The sequence below is a fragment of the Nilaparvata lugens genome, chromosome 1 (assembly GCF_014356525.2).
Source record: "Nilaparvata lugens isolate BPH chromosome 1, ASM1435652v1, whole genome shotgun sequence".
NCBI classification, from domain to species: Eukaryota; Metazoa; Arthropoda; class Insecta; order Hemiptera; family Delphacidae; genus Nilaparvata; species Nilaparvata lugens.
In genome coordinates, this window is record NC_052504.1 from 19,520,075 (window position 1) to 19,539,345 (window position 19,271).

Below are 19,271 nucleotides of genomic sequence, written 5' to 3' on the forward strand. Positions count from 1 at the left end.
ATTTTCCAAGAATATAATGAACTGCTCAATCCACTATTTTCACAATGTCATCCCACGTCACACGAGAAACAAATCTCATAAATCTGTCAAATATATTACAATCAAACATTCTATGAAATATATCACATTTTCATTACGCTTCCACGTAATCAAGCTCGAAAATATCAATTTCTCATGAAAATATATTTTTTTCAATTTTCAACATTCTATGTTCTACATGTTCTATAAATTTATGCATATTTATCAAGTTTAAAGGATGGAAGAAACTAAATATCTTCCTCCTCAATATATTGAATGCTTCCGTCTCATGTAATTTTTATAGAACTCATAGTGCTCATAGAGCTCAAATAGCTTATTATTAATACACACCTGTTCGTGCATGTAGTTTCAAACTAACTGATGCAATGAAACGTATCATACGACTCGAATAATTATGTAAGAGAACTCTATTCTCATTGAATCTAAGTTGATGAATGAAAACATTAACACGTAACAAACTCACAATTTCTAAGCTATACATAATTGAGTAACCATCAAATTGTATTTTTTTCGTTAGGGCTACATTTGAATAAAAATAAAAATATATTATTCAGTCACTTAATAATTTTAAAAAGGGTACTCAGATTTATAATTTTATCTATAAATGATTATACATTTATTATTTATGATTGTACATCATAAGATAGAACATGACTATGATAGACTTATGGTTTCTGAGGAGAATGAAGTGAATTTCAAGTATATAACAACCAGATACAAGAAATATCAATAATATTCTAGGGTCATTTCGACCTTCGAGTAGAGTGGAGGCGATGTTGACGGAAATGCACTGCCGTATACTGCAGCCGGGCATAGGAAGCCCACCATGAGAAAAAAGACCGGTGTACGTGGACATTGTCCGAAGATTGTTGTCAGCGGCCGAAAAATTTCTCATTACCAGCGCAGCGCCTTCTTCCCGGCCGATAACAATATGCTGTCGCGAGATTTCTCTCGATCCGCGCCACACAACAATAGTTGCGCCACATTCTCATTAGCCGAGTGGCGCTTCCACACAAAGCGACGCCTGCACGGACGCCGGCGCCTCCAAACTGGCCGATATTGGGTCGACACGCTCATCCACTCACTCTATCACTCCATCTAACTCCACTTTATCGCTCACACATCCTTTCCTTGCTGGTTATCTACTTCCATTTTTCTGTTTTGCAGTATTCCACCATGTTCCATGTTTTTTTTTTTCGTTTTTCCTCTATTGGAAAAATAATAAATAGATTTCTAATTAATTTTCAATAATAAAACATTGTAAAGCCTCGAATCAACAAGCATTTGAAAATATTCCTGATTATTATTCAGAGTATGAAAGGTACACAACTCATATAAGTCTCATAACTCTTAAATGCCTTTATATAGACTGTATATTTACTATATCCACTCCTCAGGGCTACTGATTATCAAAACACATCAAAAATTATCAAGTATTCTTTATTTTATTGCAGTTTCAACTCTTCAAGATTCATTTTCACTCTTTATTTCATTCCAACATTGGGCTAATAGTTTCAACTATTCTTACCATAGATTCATTTTCACTCTTTATTTCATTCCAACACTGGGCTACTAGTTTCAACTCTTCTTACCATAGTTATATGCTCAACTTCTTAATTATATTACATATTGTTATTCTGTCATTTACTTTGATGTTTTGACTTGGCCCGTATTTTTATCGTTTTTGGTTCAATAAATGAATTTTCAAGAGTCATTTTCACTCTTCATTTCATTGCAACACTAGGCTACTAGCTTCAACTCTTCAAGAGTCATTTACTAGTTCAAAACTAGTAGCCTAGTGTTGGAGGATACATTTCAATGTATAATGTGTTTATGTATATTCACTGTATATTCTCAATTCCCTTGAGATCTTGTATAGTATCTGGTCAGAGGAGCATGAGTTAGTCTGACTGCTATTTATATCCCTGAAAATAGGATATTTGACATTTATACTTGAATATTTTATTCAGAATCTTGAATATAATACTCTTGGACCCTGAATAATAAAGTAATGATTATCATATAACTTCCGTTCCTAAAGCTTCTAACTTGAGAATTTTATTGGGGAAAGTACTGTACGAACATGATTATAAAATGCATATTTCGATCTATCTCTGTTGGTCAATTATTCATGTTGGAGTTGAATATAATCTAGAATAATTCTGTAATGCTGATTTGGATTAACCTTGTGAATGCTAGAAGCATTAGAGAGAATCGCCCTATAAAGAACCGGGTATGAGAAGCCATAGATCATCGTGCTCTCCCTCTCCCATTCGTCACTGTTACATGTTTCCTTTCATCGTCTCAATTGCTGTATGGAATATAAATTTTACAGCAACTTCTCTCGCTGTGTAGAGAAGGATTAGGTTGGAATGGTGTCTGGCTATGATAAATTTATTAAAGAAGAGATAAATAAAAGCGCCGGTTGTAATTTGGGTGCAAACTAGTGGCGATCGTGCCAAAAGACGCTGCCGCCGTTTAAAAAGCTCATCCCGGAATCGGGATGATTCATTAACTGGGAATCGCCTGCTCTGCTACCTTTAAGCAGTGTACGATGCGGGATGCGGGGTGCAGCATCTTGACACGAGACGTCTGCCAGGGAGAGAGAGTCATACGAATTCGGGAGAGGAAGGAGTGAGGAAGATGACGAAAAAACAAGAGAAAATAGATGTCGACTTGTGAGGGGCAGATTGAGAAGTTGCTCCTTCTCCTTCCTTCTGCCAGTCAATTCCCACCACCCACCCATCCCCTACAAGCCACTCTCCACTCTTCTACTGTTGTTTATTTTTTAGTAACGATGTATACAAACTCTCTTTCATCGGCAACTTGAAGTTAAAACCACCAAAAAGTATACAATGTTTTTTTCCATGTTTCTTTGACTTTATAGCTTAGTTGAGAGATGAGAATTTCCGTAGTTATTTATTTTCAAGGGTTTTAAGTTGCTCTCACTCATTGATTTATAAAATCATGATCTATTGGTGTCATTCCGTGAATCTTATGTATTACCATAAAAATCCATTTAATAGTTTCTGTGATAAATGTAAAATGTTTACACGTTCAAATAGTTCATGTTTTTTCCATACCGAACCCCTATTGTAACTGGAATACCCGAAATTCATAGACATTGAGAACAAATGAATATGAATTTTCAACTGTAACAAAGGGAAAGCAATGGTCATATAGTATAGAGAAGGAGTTTCCTCGCGAATTGGATTTTTTTATTAATTTACTCATTCATTATGAAAACTTATTGAACTCATCTCCAAGTTATGTCTCATTTAAAATTCGATACTAATAAAAACAAATCCCGAGAACAAATGTGTGATATCCACTTATTTCTGAACTGATTGACACTGATTGAATTGAGCCCAATTTTTCGCAGATCCATACATCATGAGGTTAATCGATTTTCGGGTGGCGTTTTCTGCACGATCACGACGTGACTTCCGTTGAGACGAGGAAGTGACTCGTGATCGAGTTAGCGGTCAGAAAGACAGAGAGAGAGTGAGAGAGAGTGTGTGAGAGAGAGAGAGAGAGACAGAGAGTGTGTGAGTGAGTGAGTGGGATTGAGAGAAGCCACCACGCCCTTAGCCAGCCGCGGGCTCACCTCAACTTCCCCACAACCTGATTTGCTCGCCCGGGAGCGATAGACTCAGTTTCGCTACTGGCGAAACTCTTTCTCTCATTTCAATCTCTCACTCAACATATCCTCTTCTTATAGCTCATTACTCCAATCTTTCTCTCTCTTATGTTAAGAATGTATGTGGTGGTAGATTTCAACCTCAAGAAACAAAAAACTGTAACTCAACAATACAGTTATTGTTTTCAAAGTATCTCCCTCCACCTACTCGATTTGAATGCAGGTCTACAGATGGGAATTACTGAGGGTCTTAGATATTAATTTGGACTTTCGTTTATTGATAATTATTAAATTCAGGTTTTCTATTGAAATCTTTGGAGATTTAAGAATAGACTATTTATAATTCGAAGAATAATCAACGTGTAGCAAGCTGATTTCAGCACCGTCTGAACTGGTCATCAATGACGTCATTACCTGTCCTGTTATATTCAATTTACAATATTAGTGGTCCATTTGCTTCGGTTGACGTCAAAACTGAGCTGTCCTGAGCTACAACCTCGATTAGTTACTCTTGTGTGTTACACTCTTATATAACCCACTCATAATTCATCGAAAATCATAATTCCTTCTACATCCAACTAGGTTTAAAATTGAGTTTTCCTGTTGATTAGCATAAAAGTATAAAAATTACAAAAATACAAAATAAAGGTTTTCTGATTGGTTGTCGATTAAATTAATTTCGCTTCGATCAATTTCAATTGAATTAAGTAACTATCATTCGATATTTTATTTACAACTTACAGTTGGAAAAACTCAGGAGGATTGCTCCCATTGGGAATAAGTTATGACTTTTTTCCATGGAGAACTAGTGTGAGAACATTTTAAAACTGGGTTGCTGAATAATTTTCAAAGCACTAATCGATTTCATCATAATAGTCGTTTGTGGTTGAGAAACGACCGTTCAAAAATGTCAAAAACTTCAAATTCAGGGTCTGATAACGTATCATCAAATAGTCTCGTTAATAAATTATTGTCATCAGGACTGGAGCTGCCAACAGAGTTGTTGGCCAACGTAATTCAGCGATTACGGCCAGATATCCTTTCCTTTCCGTGGAATTTCCATAATTACGAGCCGCGCTTCCACGTCGTGCTTCAAAATTAAAAATCGATTAACCGAGACAAGAACGTTTTCCAGAGAGAACTAGTTCTAATCTCGGCACAGGCACAGCGGCCTAACCAATCGTTGACGTGGAAATTACTGTTGATTCCGGCCGGATAATGTAATTTATTGCTTTTATTCCGTTTAATCACGGGTTGGCCTGCTTTAAATTATCGACATCTCAACATTGACTGAAATATCATTCAGTTACCTGGGTGAGCCGACTCATTATTCCTTCATACGAAAATATGTTTCATTCCAATCTTATGTTTAATCATGTGAGTAACCGATCAAGAGGCTTTTTCATGAATTGGCATCTCAACTGAAGATTAAATTGAAAATATAACATTTATCTTCTCTCACATTATTCCAACGATGAATTATATGATGGTCCAATACCATTCTGCAAATAATTGTTATATTATAATAGAGTTAATTTTTGTGTAGATGAAATAAAAATATTATGTCAACCATATGAATAACTTCTTCTTTTCAATCTTAGAAATATGGTGTGGTACACTCACAACTTTCCTTGCTCATTGAACTGTAAGCCTCATTCTTGAACGAGAATAATTTAGGGGACTAACATAACGACGATTGGCGGCAATATATTTGAAACTATGATCAGACTATATAATATTGTTTTCCTAGAGTTACCTTGAAAAGTGACCATTCCTGCACTGATTACAGAACGCAAAGAATCACTTTTCCGCACTAGTGCACAAAGTATCACTTTGCGTACTCCTAATACTTTGCGTATTATCTTGCAGCCATCCCAATCAGCTGTTGACATTGTTGGCGTGTATTTTGAATGCAAATTTGTTTTATCTATATTTTCTCTGATTTTCAAATAAATAAAGATGAGAACTCATTAAATTATACATTTTGAATATTATTAATTATTCATTATTTCAAATAATATTTTTTTTATTCATGAATTGATTGGTTGAAAAATTAAGATTTACTCAAAATTTTTTTAATTAATTGGATTATCAAGTTTAAAATAAATTGAAGTTGTTATTAATAACAAAATTATACAGACAAACATTTGATGGATTTCAGCCATCATTTTTACCCATAATCAACCACTTTTCCTATTCAATGGTAACTGTAGGAAAAATGTAATGTGAAATACGTGAGCAAAGCTCCTCTGCTGCCTCAAGAAGCCATTCCGCCCTCGCCTACGGCTCGTGTGTAAACGTTTCTTTCGGTGCAGCAAACTGTCACTTTGCGCACTAGTTGCACAATTAACTATTTCAGAATACTTTTTCCTTTGTGTAAATTGTGAAATTAGATGATTTTTTGAAAGTCGTCAAAACAGCTGTTCTACAGATGAAATATCTCGACTATGTGTTCTTTTTATAAACTGCTCTACCTACCTACCTCATGCACGAGAAGGAGTTTACAAAGTTCATTTCTCAAGGATGGGGTGAACCCCATTAGTTTCCCAGGAAAAAGACTCATGCCAGTTGATAGAGCTAATAAATAAGTATAGAGGGTATGAAATTGAATAATAATGAATATTGACTTCGGTCAAGTCATTTTTGAGAAAATCGTGGAAAACATGGTTTTTTAGTAACTATCCGCCATTTTTCTCAATAATATTACGGATGTCATGCAATTTTCCCAGAAATGAGACTCATGTCAGTTGATAGAGCTTATAAATATCTATTTATAATAAATATCTATTAGATATCCATGGTATAAATTTGAAGAAAATCGTTAGAGCCGTTTTCGAGAAAACCGTGAAAAACATGGTTTTTTAGTAATTATTCGCCATTTTTCTCAAGAATATTACGGAGCTCCTGAAATTTTCCCAGAAATGAGACTTATGTCAGTTGATAGGGCTTATAAATAGCTATCCATGATATAAATTTGAAGAAAATCGTGAAAAACATGGTTTTTTAGTATTTATCCGCCATTTTTTCCACCATCTTGAATTGAATTTTATTGAATTTCTTATTATCGGGTCCTCATGGTATAAGGACCTCAAGTTTAAAATTTCAAGTCAATCGGTTAATTAGAAATGGAGTTATCGTGTTCACAGACATACACACATACACACATAAACACCTCTTTTCTTTATAGGGCTACTCTTGTAATATAAATATAAAGAAAATAAAAATCTCAGTACCCTTTTTACTTTCCTTGCCCTATTACCATAGGTAAGGAAAGTATTGCTTTCCAAAAAAAATTAAGGTACCCCGATTTCAAGTTTCCTATACGTTTCAAGGTCCTCCGAGTCCAAAAACATGATTTTTGGGTGTTGGTCTGTGTGTGTGTATGTGTGTTTGTGTATGTGTGTATGTGTGTATGTGTGTATGTCTGTGAACACGATAGCTCCATTCCTAATCAACCGATTGACTTGAAATTTTATACGTAAGGTCCTTATACCATGAGGATCTGACAATGAGAAATTCAATAAAATTGAATTAAAAATAGCGGAAAAAATGGCGGGTAATTACTAAAAAACCATGTTTTTCAAGGTTTTCTCGAAAACGGCTCTAACGATTTCCTTCAAATTTATACCATGGATAGCTATCTATAAGCCCTATCAACTGACATGAGTCTCATTTCTGGGAAAATTGCAGGAGCTCCGTAATATTCTTAAGAAAAATGGCGGATTATTACTAAAAAACCATGTTTTTCACGATTTTCTCAAAAATGACTTGAACGATTTCTTTCAAATTCATACTCTGTATAGTTTTTTATCAGCTCTATCAACTGGCATGAGTCTTCTTTCTAGGAAACTAATGGGGGGTCCACCCCATCCTTGATAAATGGACTTAGTAACCTCCTTCTCGTGTATGAGGTAGGTAGGTAGCGCAGTTTATAAAAAGAACATATATAGTCGAGATATTGCTTCTGTAGAACAGCTGTTTTGACGACTTTAAAAAAATGAGGACTAAAAAAATCATCGATTTTCACAATTTACACAAAGGAAAAAGTACTCTGAAAACAATTATTATATATACACATATACAGAAGTCTGATCGTAGTTTCAAATATGAGCAAGGAAAGTTGTGTGAGTGTACCACACCAGATTTTTTTGAAATATTTTATCACATTTATGTGATATTTTATATTATATCATATTTTATGTGATAATATATTTCAAAAAAAGGGTACTGAGATTTCTATTTTCTTTATATTTACACATACGCACATACACACACACACACACAGACCAAACACCCAAAAATCATATTTTGGACTCAGGGGACCTTGAAACGTATAGAAAACTTGAAATTTGGATACCTTAATTTTTTTGGAAAGCAATACTTTCCTTACCTATGGTAGTAGGGCAGGGAAAGTAAAAATCATGTTTTTGGACTCAGGGGACCTTGAAACGTACAGAAAACTTGAAATTGGGGTACCTTAATTTTTTTTGGAAATCAATACTTTTTTTTACCTATGGTAGTAGGGCACGGAAAGTAAAAATGCAGTATCTTTATAATATTAACTCAGGCTTCTTGTTCAATATACATTATAAACTGTATATGTGAGTGATGTTTTAAAAGGTAAGAGAAAGTTGAGTTTCCGTACATAATAATAATTATAATAAGCAACACAAAAGTTCCATATTCGAAGTCCACAAGGAATTCACATATTTCAAGAACATAAATTATTTTTTGAAGATATTATTTCTTTTGAATAAAATATGAGCCTTACGTGACTTCAAATAATGATTACTTTCCATGACATCATGACATCCAGTTAAAATTTGAATCAATTTCCTATTCTAGTTGTTGAGAGGGTTGTTTATGCAGTTTTAATGTTTGTTCTACGTCGCCATGTCTTTTCACTCTATAACTGTCTGCCTCGTGGTATATATACGTATACTTCTTGTGTTGTTAGTATAACGCATGGGGAATGAAATCCAAAAATAATAAATTCACGTTAAAATACACAGCATTGTACAGTATATAAGCGAAAAGTATCAAAACTCGTGATATATTAGGCTATAAAATATTATTGCATTTTATGTCTACTGTTTCCGTTCGGGTTATCTCTATTCTCCCTATCCTTGTTATTTTTTCGTTTTCACATTAAAATCAGAATAATGTAGAGTTTGGTGAGGGGAAGAGTTTTCCTTTTTCATGAAAAGCAGAAAGCTTCTTTGATTGGATAGTTTGTCACGTACCATGAGAGCACCTAGTAAAACCTTTACTTCCGCACTTTCTTGGCAGAATGTATTTGTGATCTGCTCGCAGCCATGATGTATGTTGTAGGCTGCGGCCATTATCACGAGGTGTAAATAATTTCGATCCCGGATTTTGACTTTTATGCGAGACCGTACGAAGGTAGGTCTATTTCTCTGACCATGAAAAGTTGCAATAAGTTGCATGTAGTTTGAAATTTATCTCCCTCCTGGAGTTATAATAAAGCACGCATCTGAGCCTTTCGCATTTCACAGGTCGTTTTCTCTATTCTGTCCCATCTGATAGCGGATACCATCAAGATACCATCTCTCAGCCCATTTTCTGGTGTATCGGCCTCATCACGATTTTCACCGTTGAAAGAATTCCATCTTCGGTGCAAACTCAACCGATGTTTTATTCATACATAACATTATATAGATATATTTATATTTTATTCCCAAGTGAGAACGATGGAGTGGGACGAAGAACTGATGGAATTCTAATTTAAATCTATAAATATTAATATGTGCCTTACAATCCTTATGAAGACATATTTACTAGAAAATGTTTTGTCTGCACAGCCAACTTTTTCCACAAACTTCTTCGACGAAACTAAATTCTGAACTTAGGCTACTTTTTATTAGAATTCATTGGGTTTTGAATTCTTTTCCTCCTTTTTCTGACGTCCTGTCACATGTTTCCATCTTCCACAACTAATATCATACTAATTTCTAGCTGTATTCTAGCTGAACTTTCATTTATAATTCCATTTAATTAGTTTTTCATGGGATTAAAATACTGTATTGATAACTCTCTAGAACCCTTTCTCTTCCTCGTTAAATTTTCAGAGATTCAATAGAAACTATGAAATTACTGGATAGGTAAAATGAAAAGTGTGATAAATGAATATAACATTTATAAATGAATAATGTGTTACATTATAGACCTATCATTGTGATAGGTTCATCCCAAAAGCATGAACAAGATTCCGCATTGAAGACAAAATACAGAATATAATAACTTGTATGGATTCAACACAAATTATCAGATCTTTCTGAAACTTTAATAATATCATAACCAATTCCATTCATACCAACTGGTTTTCATACCAACTTACTTTCACTGGTTGGTTTTCATACCAACTTAATATTCAAAATTTTCACATTTTATCTGAAAAATGATGGGAGTGTGGGAGAGTTAGCACAAAACTGTACTGTGGAGTTCGTCTACCCTCTCCGCAATAAACAGAAATCCAATTCTGCAGTGGTTCTGTTATAGAATGTCGAAACGATCAAATGCGTCGCGGAAATTGAGAACATTAGCTGATGCAGTCAATTGAATAGTCATGTCATTCATACGAGCCAGCAGGTTTGCTGGATTTAGTTTACGGGAAATTGGAAGTGTTCAACAATAAACAACGTTTCTGTCTCTGTCTGCGTCTCTTGGCACCGATTCGATTGGATTTGATGATGTGTGATATGTTGAATTTTAAACTTCAACAGCAACTGTCTTCCTAATCCAATTTCAATTCTAGTCAATTGACTGAATTTCATAGTAAGTTATGAGCATTGTAGTATGTTATAAGTTCTTCAACTTGTTTTTACATCTTTTAATTAATAATGACAATTGTCTCAACATATTGTATATTTTATAGCAATAAACGATGATTTGATTTGATGATTTGATTTAAGGACGAAATGTTCTACTCTGGTAATTAGGATAATGTGACGAATTGATTTTATCAAAAACTCACTATCATAATAGCTAATAGTCCTACATCCCAATTAATTTCTTTGTTATTCATTGATCAATTCAATATTACTTTTAGTACTATTAAGTGATTTCTATATCAAACTCTATGGAAGCTTCCATGAAATTAGAAGCTGATAAATGTTCAAAGATGGTGTTTCAACTCACCATCGTAATAGCTAATAGTTTTACATTTCTATAAATTTCTTCAATATTCATTGATCAATTCAATATTACTTATAGTATTATTAAGTGATTTCTGTATCAAACTCTATGGAAGCTTCTATGAAATTAGAAGCTGATCAATGTCATTGGAGAATGATAAATGAATGTGTCGATGAAGAAGAGAAGTCAATGTAGTAGATGAGATGGAGCCAAGAAAGAGAGAGAGGAGAAAATTGTAAGGGGAGAAGAAATATGGTAAACTTAATCATTTTCAGAGAAGTAAGAACAAGAGTGGAAGAAGGGTTGGTTGAGTTGTGGTTGTGTGTGGTGTAGTGGTGGTTAGTTTATGAATGGGCGATGGACGGTGTGGTGTGTAGCTTCCAGGTATCACGACGTTTCAAAGACGACGAGCAGGGCCCGATTTTGTGCGAGCGTGCGCATGCGTGTAAGTACGTGATTGACGATTGGGTATTAGGAGTGATAAGAATATAGTTAAACGGAAGTGATTAACCTGAGATATACTTTCATTTGGGAAGCCATATTGGAAGTCCTTATCGGGCTGGATTTAACTTAGTACTTAACTCACAAAATGAACAGCAAGATGAGAGCTTGAAGGTACCTAGATTTAGAAAGAGCGAGAAAGATGGGGAGTATTTGGCGAGTTGATTCTCCCTCTCTTCATCCACGCTGTTCACGAATACTTTTCGCCCGCGGCACTCGCAATCATGACTGGTCATTATTTATTGAGTGTTCGGGAGCGAGCTACGACCCAACTGCTTGATCCTATCCTCAAAACTTCTGCCTTCTGCGCTGTTCTTTTCATTTCCATTTTGCTTCTACAAAGCTGCTTCCAATGACCTCGTACCGATCTATTCTATTCGGCTCTTCATCCCTTTGATGAGATACTTGCGTCCTTCTCTAAAAGCAATTAGCTGATTATCACTCTATCACGGATACAAAATGTATTTTTATTTATCCTGTACAATGGAAAATGCCTGACTTCTCACAATCTTTGCAATAAGAGAAAAATATTTTAAATCATTGGAGTGATCGAATGATTATCATAGTACTGTTCCATGATATGTGAGGAGAATCAAGATTCTTATTGTGTACGTTATAGCCGGAGCAACCACATAAAATATATGAATTAAAAATACAATATTCATTATGTGTACTTTTCCTATGTGATTGTTGTATAAAGGCCCATGCTATGATGTTGAATCGCAATCGTAAATCACTCAACAAAATTACTTGATTCGTTGCCACGCGAGATTGGCAAAGTTTGCGTGGCAAAACTCTGCATCGCTGATATCAAAAATTTGACATTGTAACAAACTTTATTTCTTTCAATTGATATCATTTACGGGTTAGAGATGTACTTAATGTTTATAGAATTCAACCTGGAGCTATCAGAATTTTATTGTAAAGGCGATGATTATTTATCTATCCATATATTTAAATCTATCAACAAGAGGTTATTGCTATCTCAAAACGGGAATTTGTTCCACGAAAATAAGTCATTTATCACAGAATAAACTGTGAAAAAGAGCCAGAGACAATAGAAAAAACTGTAGGATGAAAACAAGAGTTGTGAGAGAAGGTCTAGGTGTAATAATAGGTGAACACAAAAGCATAAATCGTTGAATTTCTGGAAGGTAGAGGCAATATAATGGCCGTCACTTGAGACCAGCTTCCGAAAAACGTTGTGCAAGCTGGAAGCATTAAAAAAAGACGGCAGGTAAACGGGCTAGCCTCAAAACCAGCCGTGCTTGGGAATTGAGTAAACATCAGGACTATTGAACGACGCCTTAATTTATTCTAAAGACTTTTAGTATCCATTCCGTTTATTTCTTCCAGACGAATAAACATTTCAGCGTTATTACAGTTTGAATTGACGCTCATCAAATAAAAATGAGTCAAGCCTTGTTTTCTCAAAGTTGAGAAGTGAATTCTGTCCAGTCACCCACCCAACCCTCTCCACTACACAGTCCACAGCTGTTCACATCAGACCAGTTCCTCCTCATCGCTGTCACAATCATCCTCAACCTCATAGAACAACTATCCTCTCATCACCACATTCTTCATATTCTTCATTTTTAATTCATTTCTTATATACAACTGAAAATGTTATCTTTGTCACTAATATTTTGAAAGGAGTAGTGTACTCTTGAAGGGCTCCACCTTATAATCGTTTTCCATGAAAATCAATTATTTTTTTCTGTTTTTCGAGTCCTTTTTTCTGCTTTACCTGCTACATTGTATTCTTGAGGTTCGTCTATATTTTCTTTAAATAGACAAATGCACGGTAAATGAATGAATATTGGTTATTGAATTTATTCAAACTTTAAGAGAATCTAAATGAAAATGTATCAAAAGTAAATAATATTCGAAAGTACTTAAATCAAATCTTATACTTGGAAAGATTAAAACTGGCCAAGGAAATCATATTATAAGACTAATCCTAAGCTTACATACATCTAAATCTACTCCAGTTCCAATTTAACAAAATTTTTAATAAGATGGTATAACTTTAGTATGAATCAGTAGAATCATACGGGGATGTAAATATTTTTTTTAGTGTGGATACTCCTAAGAAGGGATACAAAAATTCTAAGTCCTTTCTAACCCTCCAGATTTGAAACCGCCACATCCGAAATTATAATATATTAGACGTATTAACCTCCTATGAATAGGTAATATCAAGTAGGTATTCTCACTTTCTTTGTCGTCAACCGTTCAGCAAAAAAAACTAAAACCTTATTAGTATTTGGGTTCCGCTTGACGCGGATCTCCCTTCTTTCTGGAATGGGATTGAGGGTAATGTGAATTGGAAAGGTAGGAAGAAGCTGAGAACGAATTCGAAAATAACTTTTTTCAAGGAAAAGCGGCGAAATAGGCAAAATACTCGAAGATGAAGCGTGGACTGACCACGTGTCTTGTGCATTAGCATGAGAAAGCCGAACCCTCCTTTCTATAAGGGGACTGACCCTCTCAACGAAGACTCTCAACTTAATAGACGGTATATTTCATCAGTTCTGACTTTTTCAATCAATAAAAAAGATATATGAATGCAAAAAAAGATTCCTTATTGAGATCTTGTGCGAGGAGTCGTATTCAGCTAAGCGATCGTATGCATTATTGGATATGCATAAGTACCGTTGTTGAATGATGGCTTGTGAATGGGGCTGTGTCAGTGGCTTCATCAATCATCATCATCACCTAGAGGTCTATCAATGACATTTTTCAATTCCTGGGAATTTAAAATATTCCTGTCAACCCCTCATTCACTATACTCCATTATAAAATATCCATTTCTCCATATTTTCCTTGGACGCTATATATTCCGGTTTTAAATCTCGCGATCCAATCAGGAATTAATCCAAGGAGGTAAGATTCCAAGCGTTGAATTATTTTGATGGCTCTATCTATTTGAATCAAATTTTGTCCGAAATTATGTTGTTATTCGATGGAATAAATCAAGTTAGCTATTTGTGGGAAAAGAGTCCATTTCATGGCTTTGACAAAAAAATGCGATGACCAAAGTGGTCCTATCGCCCGAAAATATTCTGTTAGATTTTTACCGCTTGTATTAAAACAGATTGGCATCCAACCAGAAGTCGACATTTTTCATCTGTTTACTCTCTTTTTGAATACGCTCTGTCCGCTCCCTAATTTATAAGCAACAGAATTTTGACCATAACACATTCGTTTTAATTTCACACGAGCACAATCGTCTGCCTGCTGCCGCGTTTCATTATTAAAAGTTTAGAGAACGATTCTCTATTTTGTTGAAAACAGTTTTTTCTCGCTTTCTGTGGCTCTCACGTGGAAAAAATATCGTCCATCACCGCGGAGCCCCGATACATTGGGGTTACGTTAAGGAATTTCCACTAATGCCAAAAAATTTATACACGCTTTTGAAGCGCGAAAACCGAAATGGAGCGGAGCCTATTGCATTTTTAAAGTCGGGGAAGGCACAAAGGAAGAAGTAGGTGTATGCTCTACAATGGGCTCCCAGCTTGCAGCCTCTTCTCCTCCCCCCTCCCCACACCCTTGCCTTTTCAACAAATCTTGTGTGCACGATAATAATTGGAATAGAAATCAGAATCGGGGAAAGAAGTGGAAGCCGTATAAAGGTTACATAAATAGCCTAGACGTGCAAGACTAATGCCCTGGACGCCTGTTTCCACACTGAAAAAATTCACCTCTCAGCTGCCAGTAATAATCCCTTCTTTCCCTCTTTTACCGAGTTCAGTTCATTACGGCAAGGCAAGGCTAGACTCCAGTAATTTGTCACGAAAGATATTCTTTAAGACATTTCCTTACAATTATGACATCTTTAATGAGGTTAGCTGGCGAATAGTGAATAGTTGCCTCCTCGCCAGTCATTATTCTAGATAATTTTTTGGAAGGTGAACTCACTATCATCTACCCAATCCCATGTATCACCCGCTGCTTTCTCTCGCCTTGCAAACAAGCAATGGTGACAACGTTCTCACATTGTCACGCTCAAACATAAAATAATCTTCAGATACTGATGTTGTGATATGTAATTTTACAATAGATTGGTGATGTTTCTGACAACATCCCAGTGTTTTCATCATCTGCATTCCTTCAACAAGTGTAAAACCAATAAGTGGTGCTCTATAGAGCCATACTTAGTGGCATGATACATGTAATGCCATACAGTTACATTTATATACATGAATAATAATACATAATTTTCAGAACTAAAAAATTTTTTTATCAAAAGTTGTGAATGTCGATGTTTGTATCAATTACAAACATTGGGAATAAGAAAATCTTACTAGACTAAGATTATTTTGATTACTTTTAGTATGATGCCTCTATGGATCTAGTACTACATTTTATATGTTTTATCGGACCATTTTGAACTGGAAGCTATTATACAGAGAATATTTTATCGTAAATACTTCCACCCAATCACCCGATATCAGGGTCCACCCTGATATATCACGAAGGATTTTGAAGTAGGAGAGTGGCACATCACTCAACTGCTTGAAATTTTTTACGGCATCTAAACTTATTTTGTTTGTAGAGTTTCATGAGAAAATGTTGAGTAAAATAAGGATTAAAAGGAGAGAAATAGAAGGAAGATAGACGCAGAAGTGAAGCTGAAGCGGTGGCTTCAAGTAGTGTGAACTCAACGTACTTTCACATGGCGTCGTCGTCTGAGGTTGTGACGCGTTTGCTTACTTAGGCAGTGTGACGTCTCCCCTAGTATCAATATCTGGTGCATTGAAGCTCAAACAGCCGTGAAAGTGTAACAAAGATAATGATCTCATTTGAGTCAGTTTAACCTCTCGGCTCACCCCAGAAATCGTTTTGCGTCGCATTGTTCGTTCCGGTCGGATGTCGTCTTTTTGCCGAAAAGCGAGGCTTCCCTCCACGCTCAAGAGGGGAGGGTGCTTTGTGCTTCCCCCTCGCGGGGGTCGGACTCGAAAAAACGGCAACATTATTTGCGGCGGAATTCTCTCAATAAGTGTGTGAAAGAGTTCGTCCCCACATCGACAGTTCTTTGTCAGTCGACTTTTTTGTTATTTTGGAAACGTGCACGCACGGCTTAACCCCAGCTCTACTTGATATCCCCATTTTTCGCTAAAAAACGCAGGTTAAAAGCCATATAAATGGTTGTTTTTTTCCGCGATCGTATTTCCCTAAACGCAAAAACCCAGGACTTGTGCAGGTAGTGGCAGGTCCTCCCTGGCATCCCTCACCCCTCACATTTCGCCTGTCAGCGCCTCTAACTGATCTTCCAATTTTTGCAGCATCCAATTCACTCTGACACTATCTAAATTGGCCATCATCGAGCTCCCTTATTGTTATTCTTTGTAGTTATTCGTTTAAATCTACACAAATGGATAGCTGTGAAACATTTTAACCCTCGATGAACGCTATTCAAAAGTATTGAACAAGAAAGATTTCTTCAACCCAAGAAAAATATAAATCTCTCCCAATACATTGCCATATCAGATGCTATGAGAAATACTATTGAAAATAACAATAAATAGCATTTTCATTTATAATGATTTCTTAAATAATAAAAAATCCACATTTGAATTGAAATATTTACGAATTTTTTTCAATATTTGGAGAAATCTTAAATAATCATGATAATATTCTTCTAATATTGACAGAATCTTGGTTGAATATTGTATGATGACGTTTTATGTAGCTTATCTGATTTCCATTGAAATGTCACATCACTTGAACTCAGATGTATAGACCTATTCTATAACTAAAAAAAATATACGATTTAATCAATTAATAATTATATTACTCATTCATTGAAGAAGTGATACTGAATTGGAAACATGCTGAATGTCAAATCAAAACATTTTAATAATATAAGAAGTGAACTTGATTTGGAAAATATGATGAATGCAAAACCATTATGTTTGAATAAGTGATTTAAATTTGCGTTATTGTATGTTCGCAGGGAAGATCCTGGAATCGTTGTCAGCGAGAGCGCTGGCGCTGCGAGGGCCCCACAGCCCGGGGTCACAACCGCCGACGCCCCCCCGGACACCCCTCTCCCCTCACGGCAAGGCCAGCTCTAGTCCGCTTCCGCTCAGTCTGCCCAGACCCAAAATTCCGGGTCTCGACTCCGTGGCTGCCAAGTTTGCTTCCAGTGCCCCACTGCTACCTAATTCTAGGGTAAGCTTCTTATAATCGAAGAGGGTATAAGTGTACTCAATTATAATATTAAGTATTAGATATTTATTTTTTTCTTTTATGTTAGAATATTTTGATATTTTTTTGACTGATATATTTTCTTGTGGTCTCATACTCCATAAAAGTTATTCTGTAATTTGAAGAATATGAACCCGTGATTGTTGATGGAGAAACAAACTTCTATAGCATTAGCAGATATAACAATATTCTTAAAATAAAGTACTTATAGATAGGAAATGAATTATTTCCAAAAACCTGTGTGCTTCTTTCACCTTGTGCCTTTTCAATTTTGGAGGAAGTTAGACTTATTATGTCGTTTGTAATTTTTTTGTACATGGTGGATGCTATTTAATTCATAGTCCTCCAATATTCTTATGTCTAATTGCTTAATTACACCTGTATCAGTATGATTGCCTTGAATAAGGATTAGACAACTGTCGTCTTTTGAAAACTACCAACTGGAAAATGTGTGTCCCATGTGATCAGCTTGGAGCAGTCAGTGTGAGAGGAATGGAAACATCACGTGAGCGAGAGGGCGATAGATGATGGAGGGGGCGAGTGTAGTTTGTCTAAGGATTGACGACATGCAATCTGTACATTAAGAACTTCTCTCGTTTCTAAAATTTAAATGACTCAAAGCTTTATCAGTTGCCAACTAAGGAATTATTAATGAAATGAAGAACACGAACCACAATACGATTTAAGCTGGAAGTCAGCCTTCTTTCCAGAACGCAGCAAGCCTTGAGCGAGAAATAATCGCCAATTACAGCGTTTTAAATTATTCACTACTTTCGCAACTGCCATGTTTTCATTCTCTGAATGCCTCTAATCCTTTTCTGGGGAGAGTGATTTTTATTAGCGTTTCCTTCAAACTTTTGGCTGTTCCAGGTGGGAATATCTTTATTACTTTCAGCCTTTTCATTCTCAGCAAACTCGAAAGTCCTTGATGAATCTTCATTTTGAATCTGGGATCTGGATTCCTAAGTAAAATTACGAGAATCAACTCATCGGACTGGATTTTTCATCGTGCAGCAGCTTATTTTAAACTATTTCCTAGTCAAACGCAGTGATCCCACTGGAACAAATTTTGAAAATCGTAGAGTGGAAAGTCATTGTGAGCATGAAGGAATATAGAACACTGAAAATGCTGTGAATATTGAAATCAGAAAATTGTAGTACAACAATCAATTCACCGCTAAACCCATATTACCACATCAGATCATTATTTGAAGCTTTTTAATTTTACACCTATTCAGCTGCTATATAATTTTACGAACAATAAAAATAATCATATAAGTCACATGTGTTTCAAAACACATGTAAACATCACTACACGTAACACTAATGAGTTCTTTTGTACTTCTCACCGAGTTAAAGATGTTTTACAAGCTGCAGTTTACTTTTCACTCTACATAAACCGAATCCACGTTGACAGAAGGATCCTCAATTTCCAACAATATTAGTTCTTCTTTATACAGCTCTCAAATTTTTACCTTCAAGTTTTTATGTTTATCTCAACTTATTCATTAGGTTTATGGAAACCTATTATGCTATACATTTTAATTCATTGTTTCTTAAATATTATTCTCATTTCTATATCTGGATATTTTTTGAGAAATCCATACTCTCCCATCAGTATACCTCAAATTAACCAGGTACTCGTGTGCGTCTTGAAATAAGTAATCCACTTGGTTAACAAACTCGTCTGTTTTCAAAGATATTTCAATTCCAGTTTAGTTCT

The 19,271-nt window shown here is 35.4% G+C and overlaps 1 protein-coding gene across 2 annotated transcripts in view; it reads left to right on the top strand.

The window, feature by feature from the left end:
- Positions 1 to 19,271, top strand: part of LOC111055279 (zinc finger protein castor homolog 1) — a 137,079-nt gene that overhangs the window by 81,193 nt on the left and 36,615 nt on the right. For both annotated transcript variants that reach the window (XM_039421153.1, XM_039421161.1), the window contains exon 3: positions 17,295 to 17,512. In XM_039421153.1, the coding sequence (XP_039277087.1) occupies positions 17,295 to 17,512 (218 nt within the window). The remainder of the gene's footprint in view (positions 1 to 17,294; positions 17,513 to 19,271) is intronic.